The 27,493-nt window shown below is 41.7% G+C and overlaps 1 protein-coding gene across 2 annotated transcripts in view; it reads left to right on the top strand.

The window, feature by feature from the left end:
• Nucleotides 1-8,593: 8,593 nt before the first annotated feature.
• Nucleotides 8,594-27,493, top strand: part of wnt7bb (wingless-type MMTV integration site family, member 7Bb) — a 36,771-nt gene continuing 17,871 nt past the window's right edge. Inside the window, exons 1-2 of one of the 2 annotated variants that reach the window (XM_018675941.2) lie at nt 8,594-9,257; nt 16,639-16,865. In XM_018675941.2, the coding sequence (XP_018531457.1) occupies nt 9,187-9,257; nt 16,639-16,865 (298 nt within the window). In that variant the 5' untranslated portion in view covers nt 8,594-9,186. Of the gene's footprint in view, nt 9,258-11,527; nt 12,003-16,638; nt 16,866-27,493 lie in introns of those variants that run through there. The other variant, XM_018675940.2, reaches the window with a different exon arrangement.

Below are 27,493 nucleotides of genomic sequence, written 5' to 3'. Positions count from 1 at the left end.
GTGGAGGATGGCTCCCCTTCTGTGTCCACCAGCCGCTGTTGTCATCTTAACCCGAAACCCTAAGAGGAACCGATAAAGGACACGAAGAAGACACAGGAAGAGGAAGGAGAGGATAAAAGGAGGAACCCCTCAAAGCGGCTGCAGTCCAAGTCCACTGGAACCCTAAAGTGCCCTTTGACCTTTGCTGTCAAACAACCCAGAGTGCCCTCTGTTTGCAGTTCCAGTGGAGTTCAGCCTGCCGGTAGGGAACTCTGGGTTTGGCAACTCTGGTTGTCACTCTTCTATCTCAGCGGAAATGTCTTCTTCCTGCTTGAGGGCAGACACCCAGACCGACAGACAGACAAACCACAGGCAGCCCAACTCTCTGGAGTTGAAATAGCAGTCACTTCTCACAGGAAGTCGTTGCTCATTGGGATGCTTCACTGCTCAGACACAACAAAGTGGCCTTTTACAGACACAAATACACAGGGAGAAAAGTGTGGGGTTAACCAGAGGCCAGGAGCTGGATGAGAGTTGAAATAGAGTGTGTGTTGACTGTGCTTGCAAATTGTGTGGTATTCATGTCTTTAAAATGGATTGGAAAGAGATGAAGTTGAAGTAAACAATTCTAATAGAAAAATGGCCTCAGATAATCTATTCATAAGGAGTTCATTTCTGTTTTGGGAAAAAAAGGCTCGTACAAGTCTCTGTGAGGTCTGGTTGTCCTTTGTAACACATGTGTTGGTATGCAAGCTGATAGTCAGTAAGCTGTCAGTGTCTCTACACCAATGTCACCAGGACGACGTCTTATATGTTTATTGTTCTTGACAATTTAAGTGATTCTGAATGTGACCCTCCTGACCCAGAATAATTTAACTGTCTCTCTAGCATTTCCTCCACTCTGCCTCCTTATCCACTGTCCAGCCTCTAGGAACCTACGAGAACCTCACTGACCCAATTTAGATGTCAGATTACTGTTGTGGAGTCAAACAGGCAAACAAGCAGTGTGTGTGGCTGTGTAACGGATCCATCCAAACATTCCTTTGTGTATGTGAGGCCCCTGCAAGGTTCAGTGTACGGCTGACACAACAAAGAGAACCTGTGTTTGACAAGCAGCCCAATGCCAGGCCCAACCCGAGGCTGAAGGAGAAGTCCAGGACACTATGAACCCACCTGAGGGTGGATGTCCAGCTCACAGACACAACACAGACATACATACAGATACAGAATTCAGAATGAATCCGCATGTTAGGGAGCAATTACTGACATCCATTTACTTTTTCTTCTTTATTTTAAACAAACCTGCATACATTTAGGATTTATCTACAAAACTTTAAACTTAATGTGCCCAGTTGAGATCCGGTATTCTACCACTTAATGATGGGACTGGATGGTCCATTTCACATGTTACTTTATTGGGTGAGATGTACAACAAACAGCAATCCCAGCAGACTGTTGCAAACTGTACACCAAGTATATCACAGCAACCCAAGCCATGACTGACATGACTCATACACATCACTTACTAGCTTTCAGTGAAGCTTTCAACTGCACCTCATGGTCTTTCTCAGTAGATGGACAGGTGGTCAAATGAATTCATGAATTAGAATCTCTCTCACATATCACCTGCTATCACAGGAGTGATAATCATACTTTACTGATGACAACTGAACAAACTCCATCTGCTGAGGAACACTGTGAGATGTGACTGAAAGTTCCAGAAAAAGCTACTAAGCAGCCCTTGATTTACAATTCAAATTCTTTTTTGGCAAACCTCATGATCTGTGCTTTTCTTATGGTTTTGTTGTGTTACTGGGTGATGAGTTGTTGCCGTTTTTCTTTTTGATGTTTTGCTATGACATGGGAATAAAGAAGAACCGACTAAGTAGCTATTAAACATTGTTTTTGCAGCCTTGAGGTTCATCTTGGTCAGAATGCTCTTGATTTAATGACTTTTTAAAATGCAGGCTTTCCATTTTTAATATGTTAATAATGTTAATAAAATAAAATAACATTTAAAGGGAAGTGATAAAAATTAAAGCTGCACTGTGTAATCTGTAAAAGTTACAACAAAATAACAAAATGTACCAGTTATTTTATGTGCTTTAAACCTGGAGGGAGAAATATAACTATTGCATAACACAAAATCTTGGCATGCGCCACAATATGATTTGAAGGATGATTGGTCGACCTAATTGCTCCCTTATATCAACAGCAAATCTAGCTTGAATATCACTTCACATCAGCCCCTCGTGAAAAAAGGCAGCACTGCAAGGAAATACTTTTGTGCCATTTCTTCATACCGCAGTCTATCAGGCCAGTATTATTAGGCCTCACTGCACAGCTGCCAAGCCATCAGTGAGCAGGAGTAAACGCCACAGATGGCCTTTACATATTACATATCCAGTGTTTGATGTAAGGATGGTATATGAAAAGACACACTGACAGTGCCAAAACAGGAAAACCACATTCTTATATCCAAACATATCAGGCTAGTGGTACAGAAACCTCATTCTACCAAAGGCAATGCTGAAGATAAACAGCATGGATGGATTGAGGGGAATGGCATATGCAGGGACAGAGTGGACTGAGAATACCCAAACATTAAAAAATAAATAAATAAATTAGACGTTCAGCTGATGCATTCATACAGAGTGATTTACGCTGGGTTCATCAACAGAATAATGAAACTCTGGGAAAATTAAAAGCAAGCAACAGCGAGGCCTGCTCTTTTTGAAGCTGATCTGACTTCAATATAATTTCATTGTACATGTAATGTGTGATGTGATTTAAGACAGTAAAAGAGATTGCTCTTTTGAAACTGCCTTTTGTTCATTTTGTGAAGACAGTCTGGAGTTCATTGTTTATCTGTGTTTTTTATTAACCTCACTGTAACTGAGCAGGGAGTAAAAGCGAGGACAACAGGCTTCGACTGGCTTTGTGAACTCGGTGTACCAGCTTCTTCCTGACAGCAGGTTTGTCTTCGTGACTGCCATTGTTAAAGAAATGAAATAGTGCATGACTAATATCTCAGTGGCCCTGATTGGAATGCCGAAACATTACCAGTTGCCGGAGGAGAAAAACCACGGGGCAAAATGTATCAGGTGCATTTCTGAAATTCTAGGTGATTTCTCAATGAACTTGGCCCTTGTTTTCTGAGCGCGACCTGAGGCCAAGCCTTCCCAGTTTGTGTGTGTCTTTACAAAAGCCAGCCTCAGAGTGTGCTTGAATGGCGATGGGACGGAAATACAGGCTGTTTGAGCTACGTGCAGTGCAAACACAGACAGTGCATGGATCATTGTGTGAGACATAGAGGAGAACGAACGACCCACTCACACTGCAAACACTCCCAGCTGTTCAGAACGAGGTTAGCATGTGTGTGTGCGCGCGTGTGCACGTGGTCATGCACTTGTGCCCGTGATAGCTGCGGTCAGATACAAATACGGGGACACACCTTAAGTCAATGCTCTCTGTTTAGCTTTCACAGGTATGTAAACTCCAACGCCAAAGCATGCATTTGATGTACCCGCAAAGTTTACCCAAAAGGGGAGGAAAGTTAATACCTAATTCAGTTTTGCAATGTTATCGCATCCATATTCCTGCCCATTGAGGCAAAACATGCTGAGAACATTCACTAATAGCTCTCAGCCAATGAGACCAATATTCGCTGGAATCAGTGATGCAAGATGGTTATTTTAAGTACTATAGGCTATGTTGGAGTGCTAAGAGCTCTCTTAATGTCATAAAGTGGACCTCAACTTACTGTTTTATGTCATTTATGCTTTATTAATCCCCTTTTTTCATACTCAGGCTGCCTTTTTGAAAATAAAACAGCAATTATAGAGTTGAATTGTTGCTTCTGGACCTAGGGAACATGTCATGATGTTAATATTTCAGATGAAAACCCGTCCGAAGTGCCAAATTGACATGGACTCTGTCTGTTCTCAGACCTTTTCTCATATCCTCAGGCTTATTAGAGGGCAACAGAGAGTATTGCTTGTATTCGCTCCACTGCACACAAGGTCTAGGGCCTTTGCTACAGATACAAGCCATATGTCTGTCAGATTTTATTGTGAATGTAAATGCTTGGATTTCATTCTCTGACCAAGGAGGCTGAATGTGGTTTATGTATTTTTTTTTTTTTTTTGTAACATCAATCTTTTTTTGTTGTTGTTTTTTTTTGTTTTTTTTGTTTTTTAGTGATGAAATTTATTGTTCCTGCATTAAGTGATCCCTGACTTCAGCTTTGCTTCTAATTTTCTATCAAGTCAAACTGGACCATTTCAATAAGAATTTTAAAAAAGCAATAACATAACCTTAATGCACTCCACTGTCTACCACATGCCCCTAAAACAGAACACATATGATCCCTCACGGACATCCCATTTTCATTCCAACTAACAGCCTCATCTGCAAACTGTGTCACAATGGCCTCCTGTCCATCTGATTTCAATTCAAGCATCTGCATACAAATCATTTATTCAGAGCAGTCCAGTATTTTTAGAGAATAAAATGGGAGCACTGATTCTTTACAACTTCCTCATAGGGATTTAGAGGATGTGCAGTATGTGGTTGTATACATAATGATAAGATTGCTTGCGTCTCAATGTGGGTTCAGCCATTGATTATTCTTGAACATAGCATAACTTCAGTTCAATCCCCTGCATAGCCTCAACTCACTTTTTCTGGTCTTTGACATTTGGGAAGGAAAAGCAGAAGAGATTCATCTAAACTCTTAAATTCAACAATGGGTTAGAGATAATTGGTGAATTGGCATGAAGTGAAGTGTACAGACATATTTTTCAATCTGTACTCTATTGCGCTTCCGCTTCATTAGCAAATATTAGCCTGTAAATCAGAAGTGTTTGAGAAGCAACATAAAGCCAGAAAAACAAACCATCAATCACGTTGTCTTGTGTGGCAAATTTTGCTGATGGTGGCATTATGATCTGCTCTAGCAGGATTTATTCCTGCTGAACTATCACATACAGTAATTATTAAGTGTATATTATATTACTTGTGTGAAAACATACATACACAGCTAGAGTCACACACACACACACACACACACACACACACACACATACAAATCCATGAGCCAGGTCTAGACACATGGCACAGTAGCAACAAATCCTAATCTCAGTCATTCTCAGGCCTCTCCAACTTGAAACTGGACTCTTTTCTTTCCTCTAAGCCATTTCATTCATTTTACTCAGTGTGCTCTTGAACAGAGGCTACAGCTTTGGCGTGGTGTCCCAGACTGTCAGATTTGGGTAAATTGATCCTGCCTCCCTGTTCTGTCTCGGAGCCCTGGCCTGATCAGGAAAACACCCATGACAGTTTGGCTAGCGGCCTTGCTAAGAAGTGAACCCTATTTTAAATAGCAACATTGCAAATTAGTGTTTGAAGGTTTTAACATGAGAAAAGACACTGTTCTCTCTTTGAGCTGCAGTTCAAACCTTATACAAGCTCCCAAAGTGGTATCGGACACTAGAAAGAGAGGCCAACCCCCAGAAAACCTGCTTTCCATCGAGAGGGCATGGCGCGGCATTTCAGCACGGGCTAATCAGCCAGTAAGAAGCAGCCTGGGATACATGGGGACCCAGCCTGGCAGATCTGCTAGCATACGTGTGTGTGCACACATGCTCATGAGGCACCATGCTAACCTGATATATCAGCAAGCATGGTGAGGAATTAATCAGACCACACCCTGTTTCCTTGTCCACAGCTGTGACTGAACAGGAGAGAGGAAAAGGTCAAACCCATTGGCCAGGATGGGAGGATTGGCAAGGTTGGTTTAACCTTTGACCTCACAGCTAGATGTATGAGGAGACATCTGACATCCAGGTCTAAAAGGTCACTTTCTCTGAGTGTAGCTCAGTAAATTCTCTTCCTCTGTGGCTGCTTCCTTTCACTATGTCATGTCCTGAAACTAAATCTGATCTCAGTTAATTGAAGGAAGCGTTAACATCAAGGAGAGCAGAGAGTTAGAGGGAGATGGCTGATGGAGATGGAGAGAGGGGGACTTTGCGAGTGCATAACAGCCGCTTTCCCCCCTCTTGCCTGGGGCCCAGTGTAGATGCGGTGGACCCAGCCCCAGACGCCACTCCATGGTTTGGCACGCTCTGCATTTCAGCCCTCTCACTGTTTCCAGCTGAACCAGCTCCCATGCAAACACATGGGCAACCGGTGGGTTTTCTTATTTAGTTGTCGGTCAAGAGTACTTAATAATATTCAAAAAGACAGTGCGACATATCATCTCCTGCTAGCCAAAATATGATCCCCCTCTATGATCCCCTTCTTTTTTTCCCCCCTTTCTTCCCAACATTTTCCTCTCCACATTTTGGGAAGCATGCAGATGAAAAGGAACAGATACACAATGGTGCAATCTTGAAAAAGTTTGGCTGACAGTCATTAAAGTAATAGAGCAGGCTAAGAAGAGGGCAAGTATGGAGCAAGGAGGACAGCGACCGCCTTTCAGGAGACTGGAAGAAGGAAATATTTCAAATACAATGGCCTGTAATGCAGCATAAAGCACGAGCAGTGATGTGGCGTATGACTTACTCAGATTGATATGTCCTTGCTGACCCAAATGCTCTCATCCCTGCCTCAGCTTTTTGAAGTTAAATAAACAGTGTGTCACAAGATCCTCCACATACCACCCAAGCGCAGTGTGTGTGAGATTCTCTGTGTGTGTCCACAGTGAGCATGTCTACAGTTTGATTTGTGACTCTGTATGTACACTTACTGTATGTGTGGACACTGAGAGACAGAGTGTTGTTAGCGTGCACAGGAATGTGCGCAACAACGACAAATGAGCATGGATGTGTGTGACATGTCTGTAATGACAATGGCGGGTGACAAATAACGCTGACTCACACTGTCCCTGGTCTTGATCCTGCTTTAATAAAAAAGCATTGGTCCTTTGAACATTTTAATTAAACTAAACAGGACCATCCCCACCCAGGCCTCGACGATGAGCTATGTACATTTGAAGACAAACAAGACCATCTTTTACAGGGTAGACATCAAATACATGTCTTTTTATGTCATCCTGGGCCCGCGTGTTGACTTTCATTATTTCTAAAATCCATCTGGAATTTTGATGGGCATGTTTTGAAGGAAAAGGCCTTGAAACCACAACGCAGGGATGTCTTGAAACAAAGGTCTCTGTGGTTTTGTCTGTTTCTCGTGGTCAACAACAGCCTGGCAGTCTCAGATAGCTCATGTCTGTAATTTTAGTTTATGCCATCATTATTACAACACGTTCACCATTTTTCATGCAGTTTCTTGGAAATATACTGAATTCATAGTTTATGTGTTCTTTTACGAAACTGTACAAAGTCTATAAAATTTAGAGAAGAGAGCGGGGCTCCTCACAGCAGGAAAAATAACATTTTCTGAGGACGTGTAGGTTGTGTCATTAAGAAAAGGGTAAGGACAAAATCTAAGACCAGAGTCTCCTTGTCACATCAAAATACATCTCCTTTAATAAATTCTTCACACACTATTAGACTTCCTCCTCGGTAACTCTGCTACTTCAGTGCAATTTGGATTAAAAAGAAAGAAAAAAGTGATAAATAGATGGTATTTAATTAACTGTCAAAATTCACATTTGTAAATTGAAACCTACAAATAAGAGTAACCTTACTCCAAAACAAACAAAACACGTAAATTCCTTTGATCAAAAAAGAAAGGTTGTGTAAAAACCTGAGACCCTGAGAGAAGTGGCCTTGTGAAAAGATCTTCATATTTATTGCATTGTTTACACAGTGTTAGACTTTGTCGCCCTTAACTTTAGAAAGTGGAATTCAGAACTACTCACTACACACACCCACAACTATACTTAAATGTGAAGCTGCTGCATGAAAACACGTGAGCAAAGCTTATTATGAAATATAAAGTGGATGATTTTAATTCAAAGTAACAGGATGAAAAAATCCTTTAATTTATTGTAGTGTCTACTTCTTAAGCTTTTTCTTATTTTAATCTCACATTAACACACACATTATTACATTTTTATTCTTTGTTCAGATTTAAACTTCAAACAGATCTGAAGCTTTGATTTCAGTCTTGATTTTGAAGGAAAATCTCCTGTAAGAGTTCCATTATAGACAAGAGGTTCATCTCTTTATGTTCATCAGTCCAGCAGTGTCTAGTTGCCACCAGAGGGAGTCTTCTTAGTCAAATAATAGCTCCCAAAGGACTAGACTCTCTATTCTGAACATCTGCTCAAAATTCACATCACCCGGTCCCAAGTCCAAGTAATGGGAATGTTGATGTTTTGTTTATGTTGTTTTGTTCATGCATCGCACTGTTAATCAAAGTGACTGACAGAACCTCCCTGACACATGGTTATCATGACGCCAGTTCATTATTATTAGTCATTATTAGTCATACCATAGTAATTTTTATTCACACAGCTGGAAAGCCATTCCTCGTCTGTTTGACTTTATGGGGCTTACTGTTGTGGTGGAGCCCATCCGGGGAGCCCACACTGGTGGGGCAATACCCAGTGTTGCAAGCGACAAGCACCAGCCGAGCCTGGGATACAGGCCTATAAAAGGCCATTTCACTTCGTTCCTTTTAGTTTTCTGTACAACAACTACACGTGTTGAGAGCAGTCTGGAAGCCCGTCCCATTCCCTGCATATCCATGCTGGTGGAGGAGGAGGCGTGTAGCCCTTTTGTTACCTGTATTAGAGTACCTGGCTGTCGTAAGTTAGTAACATGGACTGAGTTTGAGATGTCTTCAAAGAATAGAAACAGCGAGCGATGAGCAAAGGTTTTAAACAAAGCGAAATGCACAGTTTTGGCAGATCACTGCAGTGAGTGCAACTAGGTTTTTTTTTTTTTTTTTTTACCTGCAAGGCGCAGGAGATGGGAATTGTTAATTAGGCTCTACCGTGAACGTAAGGACGAATAGGAGGCACTTCCTCCAAGAACTCATTCACCTTTCAAGTCCGACCCTCTCTCAAGTTTCATTTTGGAGTTCGTAGCCACCTTTCAGGTCGTCATCAGCATCTCACCTGTGCTGCTGGACCATGGATTTCACACGGTCGACGATTTCAAAGGCGCTTCAGCTTGATGTCGCGGAAAATAGACGGTATACGTGCATCTGGAAGGGTTAGGAAACCTGCCAATGTGAACGGAAAGCGTGACCACTTTATGTTACAGTGCATGGCCTCTGGACAAAGTGGTAACGATCATGCACAAACCCCCCCGAAAGCGGAGTGTCTACGTGTTCCTGTGTTTTGGCATCATATACCTCAGACTTGGGTGAGTTTTTTTGTATTACCTGTGATTCGTGCGTAGACTGTGCTACTCACATGCGCAAACCTGAGTATCAAATTCGCTGCGACACACACAAATTCTCACCAACTCGTTACAGAAAAGCATCGGGTGCCCTCTGACCTCAGTTTTAAGAACGATGTGAGAAAGCAGGTGTATTTAAAATACCTATTTTACCCATGACGTGCAAACGCCTGCGCCCGGGGAATGTGTTGTGCGTAAAAGCTGAAGATAAGGTCTCATGGTCTCATGTCTCAGACAATATGATCGATTCGTATTCGCAGTCAGAGGGCTATCAAGTTCACCTCAGGAGACTCCTGCTCCTTTGTCGCACAAGATAATTTGAGCCGCTGTCTGCTCCAGATCCAGCTCACCCCTGCATACCTTCATTAATAGCGGCAGACTGAGTTGTATTTCCACATTCCATTGCCCAGACGGAGTTTTTACCTGTTTTGCAATAGCTCACCTTGATGCATAAACACAGAAGGACTTCTATCCTTTCCTTTTCTGCTGCCCTTGCTGCAGTGCCTCTCAAGCTCGACCTTATCAGGACCCCCAGTCAGACACACATTAGAATCATGACAAATTCAGTCTCATCATAACGTAGGTTATGTATTGTTTTAGATGTTTTTTTTTTTTTTTGTCTACGCTGCGTATGAATGGGAAAGTTATGTTACATTCTTTAACTATGAAATCCTCATGCTGCGTAGTAAAATTACAACATTTCCATTTTGGATGGTGAGCCACAGAAACGTGTGTTTATAGCCATAAGTTCAACTATACAGTATACTTGTAAGTTATAATAAGCCCCAGGGGCCTAGTTACATAAGTAACAATGCATACCTGGCAAGTGGTGATGCATTAGAGGGTAAACCCATCTAATCAATATAAGTTACTGGAACTTTTCTGACACTGTAATAGACTATTCCTCAATAGTTGCTCGTTTGGCAACTTTTTCCACCACTGTTCTTTCGTTTTTGAATAACTACAACCAGTTGCGCATAAAACAATCAGAAGTTATTAACTAAAGTATGAACTGCCACAGGGGATACACCCAATTTTCTTTAGTAAAATAAAAACGATTGAGATTAAGATTAAGTCCATACAAAAATAAGCTTCTTGAACTGATTTCATTGTATTTTTCCTGCAGCCACAGTGAATCAAACCAAAAAAAGGTGTCAGCCCTCCCTGTGAGAACCTCATGTGGAGCGAAGCGTGTAACTGACTTCAAGTTCCACAGATGCTCGTATCACATGACAGTAGCTCCAATACGGGGGGGAAGTCACCTATCTCCGTGTTTACTAAGCCCGAGCAGTTAGCTCATTCCTTCCATTCTTTTTTTTCTCTCTCTCTCTCTCTCTCCGGCTAAATCTTTCATGGTACCCTCTTCATTTACAATGACTGGAGCCTGCAGGTGTTGAGTGAGAGTCACGATGCTGAGGCGATAAAAGCCCTCCACTCACTAAGCTGCGCGACAAAATCTCTCCAAGTATTTTATTTCTCTTCACAGTCTCGAGAAATAATAGCACTGTTTTTGTACCTTCACGTTGACACGTTTTTTTTTTAGTAATGCTGCAATGCAAGGAAATCAAACAGCTTTACACCAGGGACACAAAATGAGTGTTTGAACATTGAGATGATGGTCATCAAATAGCAACAGAGCGCAGCAGACAGGCAGACAGCAGAAACATTGTAGACGCCTATAGGAATATTATAGTCTTACCACAGGAAATAATAAGGTCACTGAGGCTCATACTTGAGTACCACAAACATGCTTTATGTCTTTAATGAAATATTATAGGAACACTTGCTACCAGGGGACATAATAATGTATAGGTCCCGAGAATATTGTAATGGTATTACGAGAATTTCATGGGAGATAAGGGAAATTATTTTCTGAGTCACGTTCTATATACTCACTCTGACATAGACACCCATACAGAAATATATTATATATTATTTCTGTCATAAAGACTTTTGTGTGTTAATGTGACACCAAGTTGTTGATCCAGAGTGACACATCCTGCCAAAGAAATGTGCTGATTTTTTGCACATGGAGCTGTGACGATGGTGTGAGGCTCAAACAGCCAGCGTCTATGTTTGTTTATTTTTGGCTGGATTGTGGGGTGGTGGTGGTGGTGGAGGAGGAGGAGGAGGAGGAGGAGTGTGTGTGTATATCTGTGTGTGTGTGTGTGTGTGTGTGTGTGTGTGTTGTGGGGGTGATGATGAATGAAACCTCCTGCACGTCCAACGGGGATCGGATCAGTGTCACCCTATTGTCCCGTTGTGGCAAAGTGGGCGGATAGCAGTGTCTCTCCCTGCCCAATGGCAGGCACGACTCTCATGAGAGTGGAGAGAGGCACTTTTCTGCCATGCAAAATCCCTAAAACCATCATCATTCCGGCTCGGGAACCCACAGTACTGTGTAACAGCCTCCGCCGCTGAGAGATGACAGAGCCAATCTCAGCGCACACACGGCCCCGGGAGCTTGGAGCTGCGTAGAGCCACCGCACCAAAGACACGGAGACGCACAGCACCTCTTTTTTTGATTTTGTGCGAAGGGGACTTAAAGCCGGGGATTAAGGGAGTTTTTTCATCCTGTCCGCGCCTTCTCAATCAGTCCGAACGTGGCCATTTGCTCAATGTCATCATGATCCTCCTCTCGTCGCGCAGTGTACTGCTGTCAGTCTACTATCCACAGATCTTCCTGATCCTGACGAGTGGCAGCTACCTGTAAGTTTGAGCCAATTAACGGGTCCTTAATTAACTTCAAAGAGTGGCGCGCTCATGCTCAGAAACAAAGACGCACGGGTTTGGTTTTGCTCCTGTGAAACCTTCTTGCCGGACAACGGACTGTATTTCCTTTTCCCTAGTCATTAAACGCCGGTTCTGAGATGAATTTCTTTAGTTTTCCGCGTCCACAGATTGGAGATTCCGTGTGAGCTGTTTATTATGTGTCATCAAAGTAACGACACAGGGAGCAAGAGGAACAGAACATGCAACTTAGTCAGTGAATTTAATTTAATTCTAAAATATGTTTCACACACTCCCTAATGTTAGACAAGCGTAAAATCACATAGACTACGCTCATCAGTGGAAATGTCGCCGGGAAAACGATCCACGTGGGAATAAACTAATTAGGTGAAAACCTGAACGCGCTAATGTGCCGTCTGCAGGCAGGCGAGCACGTCTTGTGAGTAAGCAGTTGTGGTTTATACTAAGCTGTCGTATTGAAAACATTTCGCAAGATGAGAAAAATAAAACGTCCTGGTTACTGCTACATGGATTCGTTTTGGCCACAGAGTGGCAGAGATGTTCAAGACAATTGGATGCGGAGATTCTGTCCCCCTTTTTTCCTCTGTGAGGAGAATTCAACACAATATGGGCAGTTTTTACGCATGCGAGCACCGTTAACCTGTCAGAGCGTGTGAAAGATTAACTCTGTGCATTACCTCATCTCTGGTTAATTCTCAGTATTTCGATGTTATCGCTTGAGACAACATCTGAAAATATCATCCTGCAACATGCATGTGATTGACACTATAATGCGCTGCGGCTTTGAATTAAACGAGAATTGCTCTTGCAGGAGAACACTGGCTGTCTTAAGGCTTCCAAAATAATTACTCACCCATGCTTCCCTCGCTCCTTCCTTTGCTGCCCGGAGACCCCAAACCTGATGCTGAAATAGATGTGGTTTTTGGTTTTCAGTTAAAAGTGGCCTACACTACTAAGTATAGTGATGGCTTGAACATTAAAGCTAAATACCATTGTTTGTTTTGATTATTTAAGTATGTTTTCTGTTGAGCATTAGCCACAGAGTACCTTCTGGGGAGAACATTTAATGTGGGTTCAAAATAATGCAACGCCCCTTCCTCAAAACTATAAAAGTAGTGTTTGGACATGTTCAACTGTAAAATTTGTAGAGCAGTGGGTGGCAAATGAGCCGTCAGCAAAAGGATCTGTCCATGTAGAGCTTTTGGGCCACTGCACACCTCACACTCCACTATCAAGGAATTTCACACTTAATGTTCCAATGGCAATAATCTGACCATTTTCACTCTGTTTTGTTAATATCATACCATGGCCTAACCAGAGTGCAACTGTGGAAATCGTAGTTTAAAAAGATGTGAATAGGTTCTCTTATGAATATAACAGCTTCAGTGCACTGCTCATCTTAAGCTCTCATGTTTGTAAATTAGCAGCAAAAGAGGAAAATCATATTCAGCCCTAAAATAACAGTTAATTTCCTGCTCTTGGAAAAAGAAGAGCATTTATTCACTTGACTTAGTTAAGTTGTGTCTCAGGCATTTTTGCGAGTGCATTCCTCGGTAGAAGATGCATGCCTGGGAGCTTAATAGTGTGTCAGTTAGGTTCAAAGTGTTCCATGTGATGGAGTAGGTGGCTATGAGCACACTGTATGCCATGACGTGGACTATAGTTTCTCTTAAGGCTGCTCTAACCCACCATTAAAAAAATCTACAAGCTCCCTCTCTGCTCTCACTGTTCAGGTTGAAGTTTTTCAAAAGAACTTCATTTATTGTCAGGTCAGGCTGCAGAGTGTGCTCGTCTGAGGTTTTATGTTGGATGAGTTTTTCTGTCAGTCGTAACACTCATTTTGTGATTAACATAACATAGACAGGAAACCCTGTATTTTGTCAAAAACAACCTCATATTATTAAGAATAAAAATGTGCGTCACCTGTAAGTGTAGAGGTGAAGCTGGACATGTTAAAGCCCTTGTTTGCTGATAACTGATCGATCTAAAAATGTAAGAAATTTAAATGCATTTACTGCAAAATGCACAGGAACACATAACACCTTTATATTTGAGATGTTAACTATGTAAAAGGTTCAAATGTGGCAAAAAAATCATGCCACCTGTTGCTTAACAATTTCCACAAAAATTCAACTCATCTCTCTTCTGTATCAGTAACCAATCGCACACTTTGCAACATGTATGATAAATGTATGATACATTAAATCATGTTTTGTATCCGCTTGATGTTTTCAAACTGCTGCTGCAGTTTTGTGACATCCTCAAGTGTAGTTTGAGTTTCTGTTGATGGTCTATCTGATGGGAGATCTGTGTGACTGTGGGCGAGCTGTCCCCAAGCTGCTGGCGTACACACAGAATATACGCTAAGCAAACAGAATCGCATTTGTGCACTTTGATGATGCAGGGATTTAAAAGCTTAGCTCTGGAATTCTCTGTTTGGTGTTGTCTGATGGTTTGGGTTGCCCATGGTAGACTGCGATTCTGTGAATTTAGCAGGTGAATGACATGAGAAAGAGCCAAGGGTAGGGGGTGGGGGAGGGAGCGGTTATTAGGATTTGAAAATATCAGTACGCTGTTTCAGTAGTGTTTAAGTAGGGCACTGAAATATCTGATATAAATGACTCAAATACATTTTATTGCCTTTGGATTTATATAAACAAACCAGTTCTATTCACCCTTAACTCTCATTATGCAAGAAAGTGAATTTCTCCAGTCGTGCATTACCCGTCTTAATGAGCCTGACCTTTTGGTTTGTACAGACTAGATGTCATCGTTGCCACGAACAACCACATATACAGCAGAGGGTCACAGAGGGTCAGAGGAGTTCAGGCCTGTTTAACAGCCGAGAGAGCAAAGAGGGTCTGAAAGCAGCCACAGGCTCGAGTGTTTACTGTGGACACTGAATGCACCTGATAAATTTCTTGTTTTCTCAAAGAAGTTTTCATTTGTAGTTGTTTTATATTTTAGAAGTTACAGTTCTCAGTGTAGTGGTGCAAAATGAATTACGCTGTTTGTCACAAACGTCTTGCTTATAGTTCTCTTTTTTCAAAATAGTGGTAACTTTTAGAGCAAGGTTTACAAAATCAACAGTGTACACAATAGCACTTTTCCTTCTATATACATTGTGTCGTACACTCCCCTGACTGCAGCGAGAAGACCAAGAGAATGTATGCAGTCCTAAGTCTGGTAACAGATATGCGTCTCACTGCAGTTAGAATTTATTTGAACTTATGTGTTTGAAATTGAGATTTATGTTACTCTGTCCGTGTGGAGAAACATAAGCGACCAGCAGAAAGGGAGCATGGTTGTCTGGGAAGGATTTCTAATCAACGATCACATCTTTGTTCTTAGTCGGGGGTCCACGAACCAACATCACTGTGAGCTAGAATCCACAGAAATCAGGGTTTCTCTCTCTCTCTCTCTCTCTCTCCCTCACCCATTCTTCCTTTTCACCCCTCTTACGCCGCCGTCGCTTTTTGCTGACACACAACTTGCCTGCTGTTAGTTTCCCCCCCATTTGTGGTGAAGCCTTTGGAGGTCGACGTCATACTTCAAAGCCGGCGTATGCTTCCACGCTCATTTATGGCTCCCTGTCCCTGACATGTTTGAAAAGTATGTATCTACATGGTTTCAAGGGTTATAAACAGAGTTGTGGAGAAAGTCAGCGCTTTGTTTAGCTGTAATCTGTTTTGGCTTTCTTAGTGGTCGCAAAACCATCTTCAACATATGTTTTGATATTATCACATCGAGCAATCACATGTGATGAAGTCTCCCTGAGGAGAACTGAGAGGCAGCTGTGTCATTTACTATACAGCACATTAATACTCTACGAATCAAGGCATCCAGTGTTGAAAACCTTACATATTTCCATGCAAACCAGTCTTAGGATGTGGCTAAAGTAAAAACAGTCTCTCATGAAATTTATAGGCAGCACTTTACACCCTGAATAGGTTTCAAACACATAATTACACAAATCATAAGGAATAATATTTTGTGTGACATTTGGTTAAGAAGTGAACCCTGCATCTACAACACAAGACACTGAGCAAGTGTACATGCTGTATTTGTGCAAGAGTCAAGTCTGGCAGCTATTCATCCCACTATGTTACCTAACAATTAACACAAAAACCCCAACTCATTACTCAAACTCCCACCATCCAAACCAATGTGGAATGGCATTGTCAGTAGTCAAATAAGCATCTTGTTTTCTCTCTCTGGGCCGTTTTAGCAAGTTTCCCTGTGTGTTTTTTTATATTTTATGTTGGATTAAGTTTTCAGGTTTTTGATTTACCTCTAATCCATTAAATAGCAATACTTTCATGCAGTACAGCTTTCACTTCAGTATGGAACGTGCATCAATCACTGGTTGAATTGAATCCTGTTCTGGAGAGTCTCATATAAGTGAGTCAGTCTGACCATCCTCTGAAAGTTTTAACCGACTCTGTGTTTGTGTGTGTCTGTGTGTGCAACCATGCATGCATGCATGTATGTATGTGTGTTGATACGTGTGCATATGTTTGTGTCTTTATTGACGGTTGTGTACGAATGCTCATGTGCACGTGCGGTGGTGTGTTTCTTTTTACTTTTACTGCAGGGCCCTGTCCTCGGTGGTGGCTCTGGGTGCCAACATCATCTGCAACAAGATTCCTGGGCTGGCACCTCGCCAGCGGGCCATCTGCCAGAGCCGCCCGGACGCCATCATTGTTGTGGGTGAAGGCGCCCAGATGGGCATCAATGAGTGTCAATACCAGTTCCGATATGGACGCTGGAACTGTTCGGCGCTGGGAGAGAGGACAGTCTTCGGTCAGGAGCTGCGAGTAGGTCAGTCTGGGTTCTATCACAGAAGGGAAAGGGCACAGTGTGTGCTTGTGTGCGTATGTGTACTCCTGTGTGGCTATCCTCGTGAGAACCTTTTTGAGGTTTAGTGTGAGTGAGGATGTTTTTTGCAAAGTGATGTCATTTTTGCCACTACTCACTTCTTTAATGAGCAAGTTTCATTTAGTTACAACAAGGATTGAATTTAGGTTCATGTACATTCTAAGGTTAGTTTTGAGTTAATGCTTTGATTTACAGCTAACTTTTCCTTCTCTGTAGGACTCTCTGCTGGGTAGATCATAATCGTATATTATGTAGCAGAACTTTGTGCAAACTCTTGGTCAGATTAACCTATTCCCCTATTTCCATGTGTCAGCTATGATATGATAACATAAGGACATTCACCTTGATTGATATTGTACTTAAGTGTAAATACCAAATGACGCACAGTGAACCCAGAGTTTTGGGTCCTCTGGCTCTGGGGCCGTGGGCCAGTTGCCCACTTTCCCTAATCGATTTACTCTTAGAATGTTATTTCATACAGAATTGAATATCCCAAAGCTTCCCAAAATACCAAAAATGTTTAACTAAAGATACATGCATAAAAAATTATGCACAAGATGCCTGTAAAAATGGCACCTTGAATATGTCAGTTTGAGCAATATACAGCTTCAGTGAAGTATGGGAATAAACCGACACCAGATATACACCATATGAGATACTGTTGTAAAATATGGAATCATGTTTTTGTAACTTTAAAGCTATTTACAAGGCAGTTCGAGAGTAATATCGCAGTTCAATAGGATAAGGGAAGGTCTGTTGTGTAAGTGCTGGTCATTGCTTTGGAGTTACAGTGATGGGTCTTCACAATGTTGTGTTTGTGCAGTGCTCACAGCGTTCATCAACAACTGAACACTGAAAACGCATTACAAAAATTACAACTTGGACGTTGTGTGTATGCAGGATGCAAAAGTTTAGAGGGTGGAGAACTCTTTTTGCATGATTACCGATTCATTTGGTAATGATGATGAAGTTGACAATGATAAAACCATTGACTTTCCAATTGAAAAGGAAAAAGAAGTTACATAATGCATGTTTCGAGCCATCCTATTGTCTCAGTTTGCAGAAACAGTACAAGAGGAGTATCAAAAAATGTGGTACCAGCCCCCGACCCTCTGAACCCCATGAAATATGGCTCTTCACAAGCCAAACCCAAACTGCACACATCACACAGTCAAAACTCAAACCAGCAACACACAGTCTCTTTGACTCTCTATTGTATAACCATTTGCGTTGGCATTGCTCAAGAGGACTTCATATACTGCTGATTCCAGTCCATCTTAGTTGTCCTCATTTCAATTGACAATGTTGTATTTCTCCAGCGCACTCTGGTTTCTGTTGATGTAGGTTCTGCAATGAGCCTGTTGGTTTGCAGCATGCCGACCATTGCTGGCTATGCCAAAGTTATGGAAAAGCTACCGAAAGGCACTGGAGCCCTAATGGGGAAAACGTATGGTTGAAAAATGATATCGCAAATGAGGAGACAACTAATGGTGTTATTTCAGAGAACGCTTGTCGAACTAAAATAGATGGACACATCTGTTGTTAATCGGGCTAAATTGGTTGTGTCCATGTCTGGCTGGTTCATGAGAGTGTGCACATACATGCAGAAAAAGACCCTAAAGCAGACAAACATTTACATTTACGATGCTTTTGTTTGAGAGACTTGGCGTTCCGCAGACCTCTTTTGCATCGCTTTTGTTTTATAGGGACTTTTATATATTTCCTTTCATTTAGAAGATACTTTGTTGCCATTACGTTGTGGTTGGGCTGTGCATTTAATCCAGTGGCTCTGTTAACAATCACTCCTCTTAAGGAGTAGCTGAATTAGCTCCAGCTCCCTCTCCAAAAGCATTTTTTCTTTGTTGTGAATGTGGCGCTTTCTTTTGTAATGGAGCTCATGTTGTTTTCTTCAACACTCATCATCCCCTTTTCTCCTCCTTTTGGTCTGCTCTTTTATGCCAGTTTAAAGGGTGTAGAAATTTAGGAATGATTTTAAGCACCAGTTCATTGGAAGCATCTGTGTGTCTCCTCTGCGTTTTTGTAGGATTGATGTGCTTATTTCAGCGTATTATACTGTTTACCTAAAGTATTTTGTAGTATAAAAGTCTACATTTAGTAATTCTTATTCACATAGTCCCTGTTCTCTAATGTGAACCTCTAAACATTGCCACTCATCAATGTGTTTTTGATGTACATGCAAAGTCATATGTACTGCATGAGCTCGATCAGGTTGAGGCCATTCGCTTCCACTTTTTGGTGAGCGATGCGACATCTACATCCTATTCAGCAATGGCGCCATCTGAATTTCATGCCTTTGCTCTTCTTGTTTGGTTTCCATAGTAGATCTGCACAAATAAATGCTTCATGTGCCCGCGCTGAGCACATCACTGTTGGTGTCCAGTTCTGGTCAGAGAGCGATGACTACTGGGCCTGCCATGATTGTCCAATAATGATGGGACTTGGTGGCCTTCTCAATAAAATATCCGATGACGTCTTCTTTTAGACCAACGTGGAACTCAATTTTACTCAGGGTTCCCATGGCAGATTTACAAAGACCTCTTTAATTTTCTTTTTTTCTTACTTTTGTTCTACACAATAATCATTACAGACCTGCCCCTTTATTGCTGTGCTTGATATACAGTAATATACAGTAAACAGAAATGCATAGATTAGAGTGAAGTGTTTCATGCTTGTACAAGAAATCCAAGGAGCAAATCTGGAAGCAGAACTTGAAGTTGCTTAAGTACTTCACAGTTTTGGAGTACAAATTGTTAATGGTTCTATCTGTATGTCATTGTGACGCTCACTCTGCATTGTAGCAAAAACTGTGAGAAAGTTTGCCTTTTCTTGAACGATCAAATTTCCAGCACTAAGATTTGTGCCTTGTTACGCAGAAGCATCTCCTTCAAGTGGATAGATTTATTTCCCCTCTCCATGGGGGCAAAAAGGAGAAAATATTGCATAGTTTGTGCCTCTTGACAGTGTTGGCATATTTGGTGGAACCCATGGCTGCACTGAGGCGCACACAGCAGTTCTTTGTCAATGGGGTCACTAAACTGTCTAAACAGAGGTTTGTGCGCTGGTTTTGTGATCGGGATGTGGGTTCATGGTTTTAGAAGGTAACACTAGTCCAGCATACAGATTACAGTTTTAAGAGTTTTTTCTCTTCTAGCAATGCACTAGAGAATGACAGATTGAAACAGGAACACACACCCCCTTCACGCACAAACATCATTGTGTAATAAATGTGTTATTGATACAGTAGAGATCAAGCCAAATGTTCAAAGATGAACAATAACTTCATTGCCTGACCAAACATTAGTCGCACAGGAAATAAAGTTGTATTGAATTGAACTGAATTGAGAAACCCTCTTACCACTGGGTATTGCCTCATCCTGTACACATGGAATTAGACAAATTTCTTCTGAGCTTCTTTTTAGCTTGCACAGGTCTGTCGATGTTACCTCGTGAGTGATTTGTTGTTGTTTTTTTTTAAATCATCATAGGCTTTTTACCATCACTGATAATTTCATCATTTATGTGATGGCACAAATGTCTCAATTTTTGATGGTGTGGCTATTGTTCCTATAGATTATTATATTTGATTGATGCAGGGATCACATTTAGGATAGCATCAGCAGTCAGATGATTAAACAAATCACTAGTGTGATCATATTTATTATTTAATTCACTTATTTGGAAGAGGAAACAGTGAAATCTCCTGAAGTGTGCAATATAATCATCCAAATTTCCATTCTACAAGTATACACAACCACTGTAATATAGCAGGATATTTACAGAGGACAGTGTGGACAGTGTTTCAGTACCCTGACATCTCACTTTGAGATAGCTTGTTTAGATATTCTGGTTAAATTGAGGACTTGTTTGAAACCAGTGGCTGCTTGTGTTCCCCAGGTGGACCTGCTTTTAAAGCTAGTGACGCCTAGTGATTTGACTTGCCAACATGTCCCAGTGGTTTATCAGAAAATTATCTCATAACATTTAAATATAATTGGTGCCTAACAACTTAACAGTGTTCATAGTTGCTGGTACGTCCAGATGCTGGTTTACTGCCCTCTCTGACTCTGGGTGAAGTGTTCAGGTTTCCCTCTGGGTTTGTGCTCAGTACAGCAAGGAGATATGAGACATATACTGGACTTTTGTCCACACTGATCTACAGTCAATCAGGTTGTGTCAAATACATTACTCCCTGTAAGCAATCTGGGTATACGGAGTGTGGCAGAGCATGCGTCCAGCCATGAACACTACATGTTTTTGTGTTAGTGTCTCAGCAGGATCTGTAGTTCAGTGTTACCCCTTCAAGGGTGAATCCAGTATTAAATGGTTAGGTATTGTAATTCACTGATGAAGGAAACGGATGAAATCAGAATAGAAGTCAACTGAAGAGAATTTTTCATGGCTGAGCACACATCTATAGGGGTTGAATGGACTCATCCTGCAACAACATACAGATTTTATATGTGAAGTTCCATAAAAGATGGCTTTATCAGTCTCTACAGCATTCTTAGAGAGTTCCAGTCATTCACAGTCCCACTACTTTACCGCTGATTGATGTTTAAGCTTTTTCCTCTTAGTGTATTCAGAGTGATTTATTTTGTTGGCATGGAGATATATGACTGTCAAAGTCTAACATTTTGGGAGTTCTCCCTAAACTTTAACCAAGCGATCAGACGTGCAGTTGGATACAGGTGTGTGATTGGCTATTGCATCCTGGGGAAGTGAGATCAAGCACTTGTGTGTATTATGAGGGACATGACAGTGCTCTATCAGTGTCCCACAGCAGATCTCACCTGGCAGTTTGACACTGTGGAAAAGTGGTTTATTTTGTATTTTCTTTTGCCAGCTTTGCATCAAGCTGTCATCAGCTCATACAACAACATCCTCGGTTGTGATAGTTTCCAATGTTTGTGTCTCATGATTGAAGATGTATCCATGTTTTCTGACCATGTCTTTATGTATTATGGAATTCTTTAGCATGGCATATGAAATCATGGAATACACCCCTTCAACAAAATGTTCCAATCCCCTCTCCGAATCTGCAAATTCCCACATCATCATAATCAAGTGCAGGGGAAAAGCAATTCCCGTTCCGCTCCCATTTAAGTTTTTGATTCAAATCCCCCAAATTATGAACACTAAACCTTTCCCCCTGCTCTGTGATCCAGTCTTAGTTTTGTACTGGAGGGAGGAGATGTCGGCATTTTTTCAAGAGCTAAAGATCAGCCGACCACAAGTCTAATGCATTCTCTCTGTGCTGCCTGCTCTTGGAGGCAGTCTCTCTGTTCTGGAGCTGCTCCATGGTATTACATTTGCTTTCCAAGAGAGCACACATTAATAGTTGGGTTATTGAGCATTACAGAGTCCGAGATATCTTCATTCAGTAGAGGTGATTCAGTTTCAAAGGCAGGTCATTTGATATGTATTTCGCTCTTCTACCGTAAACAGAAAAGTATATTTGGTTCAGAAGATGGATTCTCCTGGCACCTCCTCTGTTGCCTGACACTCTGCTGAATACAAGACTTGAGGTTAGATGGATTGATGGAAAAATGAAAGCATCCCCATTCTAGTTACAGTTCGATCCCTCAACAGTTTCTCTGTTTTGCAAAGCGTGTTGGCTCCCTGATTATGCTCTAACTGACAAATTGGAGAACAACACCATAAACTGGCAGTGAGATTTGAAACTTGCAATTTAAATGCATCTCTGTTTCCTCTGCGAAAGCAGATTTAGCAGCCTTCCCCCCAGTGCCCTGCTATGGTGTTGGCATGAGTTGGTACCTTCAGTCTGTAAAAAATGTGGAATGAATTATCCTGTGCTAACAGAAATGGGTGTTATTGAGTGGCTTGTTGCAGTCTATTAACAAGTAATAATAAAATTAGAGACAGATCCATCAGTGAGTCAGGAGGGAAGGGGAGGAGGGGTTTCGGGATAAGAATGGCAAACGTGGTCAATCCTCCAATCATAATCCTTGGCCTGGTTTCTGGATGAATCATTGTATTTTAAATATTCCTGTCAAGACTGATCCCATGGCTGTGATTTGTTGATGCTGTTTTATTATGCATATTTGAGTGTGTTCACCCATGCGTGAAGTGCATTGAAAACCCCATGTGGTTTCTGTTACGCATCTCACATAATAAGTTGACGTGTTTTAGATCCAGTGAGTGATCTTTGCCCCATACTTCAACTTTAACACACATATAAACACATATTTTCCTGTTGCATTTATTCTACTTCTCAGCTGTGATAGATTCAGTTTTTGGAGATGATTGCCACCATCACAACATATTTCAACTTTTTTTTAACCTTTGTTAATGACATGTTTTGATTTAAAAAAGCCTCATCTTGTGTACCATCAGACATTCCTTTGGCTAAACACCTGTAATAGAGATGCCCTTCACTTAAAAGATCTGCTTATGAACATTTTACAGCTCTGTTCAAATTGCAATGCACTTGATGTTAGCGATTACAGCTTGAAAATGGACACCTTTCAACGGCTACACTCAGCATCAAAGGCCAACACTGGCCCCCTTGTCATAAAATGGCCTGCTCTGGTTACTCTCTGTTTGACTTTCCAGCCAGTTTGTCACCGTCCTGATTCATGCTTTTCATCTGAAAGAGGTTTCTTGTTGTGCCGGCGGTGAAATATTACAAAAGTTCAATCATGCTGCCTCTGGCTCATTGCACAAGAATAGATGCAGCACTTGAGCAGGTGAACCGTTTGCTGCAAAGGGAAAACAGCGTATGTGTGTTTATTTTTCATGCAGTGGCATTTGAATTTATCAGTTGTTTAAAGAAGGGTTTAAACATTGGCTTTAGTAGAATTGTAGGCAAGACTTTATTTATTAATGTTACTTTGAAACCAAAGGGCTTTTAAGAAAAGATGCAAGGAATGGTCTGTTTTCCTCTTTGACCTACATCATACCTCTCTCCCTTTTGCTTTCTCTTTCAATCTCTTTTGCTGTCTTTCGCTCTCATTTACCTGAGATAGGCACTGAGTTGTTGCCTGAATCTTCATGACTAGAAACTCTTAGGATGAGAATAAGGAAACAGGATAAGAAATGTCTATCTGAATAGTTACCAAATCAAACTGAAGTACGGTAAAAGGCAGAGCTTCAGGCTGAAAGGAGGTTATAGAATCAAGGGTGTTTTCATGTCGGTATTTCCCCATCCTCCTTTACAGTATCGCCTCTCAACCAGTCCCTCCCTTGTCCCCTTTTCACCCATCTCCCCTCAGAAGCACAGGCTGTGGTGTCGGCAGTCGGTGATCCACCTGCCAGGACTGCCGGGCTGCAGGGGCCAAACCAGCGTCTAGTCAGATAAAGGATGTTTAAGTCAGCAGGTTCACTGAAAACCACTTGTGTGGAAAGAACTCCCGGACAGGCACATACTTGATCGGGGAGCTGGAGATGCAGGGCTCCTTCGAACACAGCTCCCTCTCAGAGGAGGGGAAAGGTCACTACAGGCAGATAGAGCCAGACATAACTCAGTGCTGAGGTTCGTTTTTGTATTCCCAGTTTAAACAGAGGAAGAGGATAAGTAAGTGCAAAGAGGATGTGGTTGATAGAAGTTTTTTGGATTTTGGCTTAGTGTTTTATATTCCATACCCTTTTTTAAAACCTGAATTGATTGAAGATTTGGGGTCTATTTATGTTTGAATGTCAGCATGTCAGAGACAGTAGATGCACTGAAGTTTGGTTTACACCACCTTAACTTATTTCATAACAGAAGACAGTGGCATTACAGCAATTATTATAGATTGTAGTGAAAAAAAGAAACCATGAGTCACATTCATCACAAATATTTCATGCATAGAATCAGGTGGAATTAAAAAAATTACAATTATAATTAGTTATTATGATGCTATTTTGTTAACTGTTTTAGCTTTTAGCCGTTAATTAGCCTTTTCCCACATTTCAAGCAGTTTCCCACTCATGCGTTGCACGATACGAGCTCCTAGTTTGAGGACAACAGAACACTTAGAGATTATGAATGCACTGGCGGAGCTCCTTCCCCTTCTCGGAATCAGTTGATGGTCATTTGTGGTGAAATCATATCCCCGCAGAATGCAAGTACAACATCACAGTCCAACCTAAGGCTAATAATGAACGGACAAGAAAATGTATTCAAATGACCGTGTGGTTCCAGTCTTGCTTTGTTTCTTCATTTTGACAAAGTAAAGGGAAATACAAGTTGAAATATTAATTTCAACTGGCTGAACATTTTTCAACTAACTCCTTTTAAATCGTGTAGTGATGCAGTCTTAAAAATAGACATTCAAGTTAAATATTCGTTCCTTGAAAGCAAATAAGTCACCTACATTGTCAACCCAGTCATTATTCAAAACTTTGAAAGAAATAATGACAGATAACAAATTCCCGGGCTTCTTATGTTTTAAAAGCTATCATCAATCGAGACTGAAGCTCCACAGTTAAATTTTTGCTTGAAAAAAACTACAACATTACCCTGTTTGACATATGAGCTTAGTCAGTTGGCAATGAGTAGTTATACCCAGGACTAGCTTAATAAAGACAGTGAAAAAGTCATTCTTCAAAACTGGGGATTTTTCAAGAGCACACAAGTGGATACTTTGACACTGGTGAACTCTCCCAAAATACCATCAATCATCTCACTGCCGCCAAGGTTTTTTTTTTTCCTTCTTTTTTTCCCTTTGTGGGATTAGTTTCTTGTTGGTTAGGCACCCTTCAGGCAAATTGTGGTTATCAACTCATTCACCCAATTCTGTTATCCAATGTAGATAAAAATATTTGTTGTTATCACAAAAGGATGCTAAATTGCGGCTGGTATCACAAATATCTCTGATGCATCGTAGTGCCAAGCTACCAGCAAAAAGTGCAGATTCACTCCCAGGCAGCCAAGTACTTGATACCATGCGGATAACAGTGTGGAAATGACGCGTGCATTGTGTTATGGTGGAACGGTGGTGGATAAAAGGCCTATTTTTCAGCCCATCATCATGTGGGTTGCCGTAATCCTCTCTGCCCTCCTCCATGTGAGTCCAGAGAAAACAGAGTAGTCGTATATGTGTGTGTGTGTGTGTGTGTGTGTGTGTGTGTGTACGTGTCAGTGTGTGTAGGATCTTTCCCCCTAACTTTATCAGATAGGGGAGTCTGATGCTTTGTTGTTCTACAGTGTGTGGGCTGTGGTCATCATGGCTCGCTAAAGGTCATCTCTCACTCTTTTTCTCCCAGTATTTCGCTTCACATCCCCTGCCCACAACATGTGGATATATCCAGGGTGGGGCCTCTCGTCCTACGCAACCAAACAGTGCTATCATCGCCAGGCCCCTTTTCCTTGTTCATTCATCAGCTCCGTCTCTGTCTCAGACTGTGTGGGTGTGTCGAGAGCTGGGGTCCCTCTCCTTTCCCTCACCCCTCTCTCTCCTGCCCACCCACCTTCTGTCTGCTGACGTGGCCCAGGGTCATGCTGGGCCCTGACCCTCGGGCCCCTGTTTGTGTGTGTGTGTGTGTGTGTCATTCGCCCCTCCCCTCCCCGCAGTGATGTGTTATCGGTGGGATCTGCGTCTGTCTGTGTCTGCCAGTGCCGCTAGACGCAGGAGGAAACAGGATGCAAGAGGATCAACTGTAATCTCACAGTGCGCTTTGTTCCACACAATCCCAGGCCGATCACTGTATTCTCTACATGCAGGGCCGCCACTGGACATTTAGATGTGCCAACAATCACACAGCTACTGGCCCACGTAGGTGAGAGCACAGCGAGACAGAGAGTTAGTGGGTTTGAGGCAAAGAGACACTAGTAGGAGGGAGAGGATGTTAAGAGACCTGGAGCTTTATTTGAGGGTTTGATGAATATCAGTGAATATGGAAATGTTAGGTCTGGAGGTTTCTTTTGTAATGAGAAAGGAAACATGTCATCAGTGGCATATTTGACTCGCTGATTATAGTGATGATGATAATGATATCTTCAACGATATGATGTGGGATTGATATTATCTCAGTAAATATGTTTCCATTGAAGATGAAACAAAGTCAAATGGGATCGAAATTGAGGAAAATCCTCAACACTGTCCTCACATGAACTTGATGATTACCATGTACAGCACATACAGGCCCACATTTCCAGATCTGAGCAGGTGAGGTCCTGATTCGGTCTCATTATTAGGATGAAAGGGTGGGAAGAGGGATTTGTGCTTGTTTTAGCAAGTCTCGGTATTCAGTCAAAAAGCTTTATCTCCACCTCAGGGAGATCAGGGAAGAAAAAGGATGCTTTTGAGATGCCAGCCCAATTTTCTATGCCTGGGAGGCAGCTTACTTAGATTCTCAGCATTTAATACCGGCAACGTTAAATACCCTCATAATTGTTTTAGCTTTACTGCTCAAAGCCCTCCTTATTATACGAATCAAACTCGAGACCCTACAGTGAGCAGCTATGCCAAAGCGTGTCACTTCCCCGGCTCTATGATGTGAGTACACTGAGAATGTGGAGCCTAGTTCTGGTAAAACAATATTATTTTATTGTACAGGAACACGGCTGTGCTAATTCCTCGAGCTGCAAACCTCACGGACCACAACTT

Source organism: Lates calcarifer, linkage group LG10, assembly GCF_001640805.2.
Source record: "Lates calcarifer isolate ASB-BC8 linkage group LG10, TLL_Latcal_v3, whole genome shotgun sequence".
In the NCBI taxonomy this organism is placed as follows: Eukaryota; Metazoa; Chordata; class Actinopteri; family Centropomidae; genus Lates; species Lates calcarifer.
Note: the sequence above shows the minus strand (reverse complement) of the source record. Positions and strands in the feature narration are given on the sequence as shown.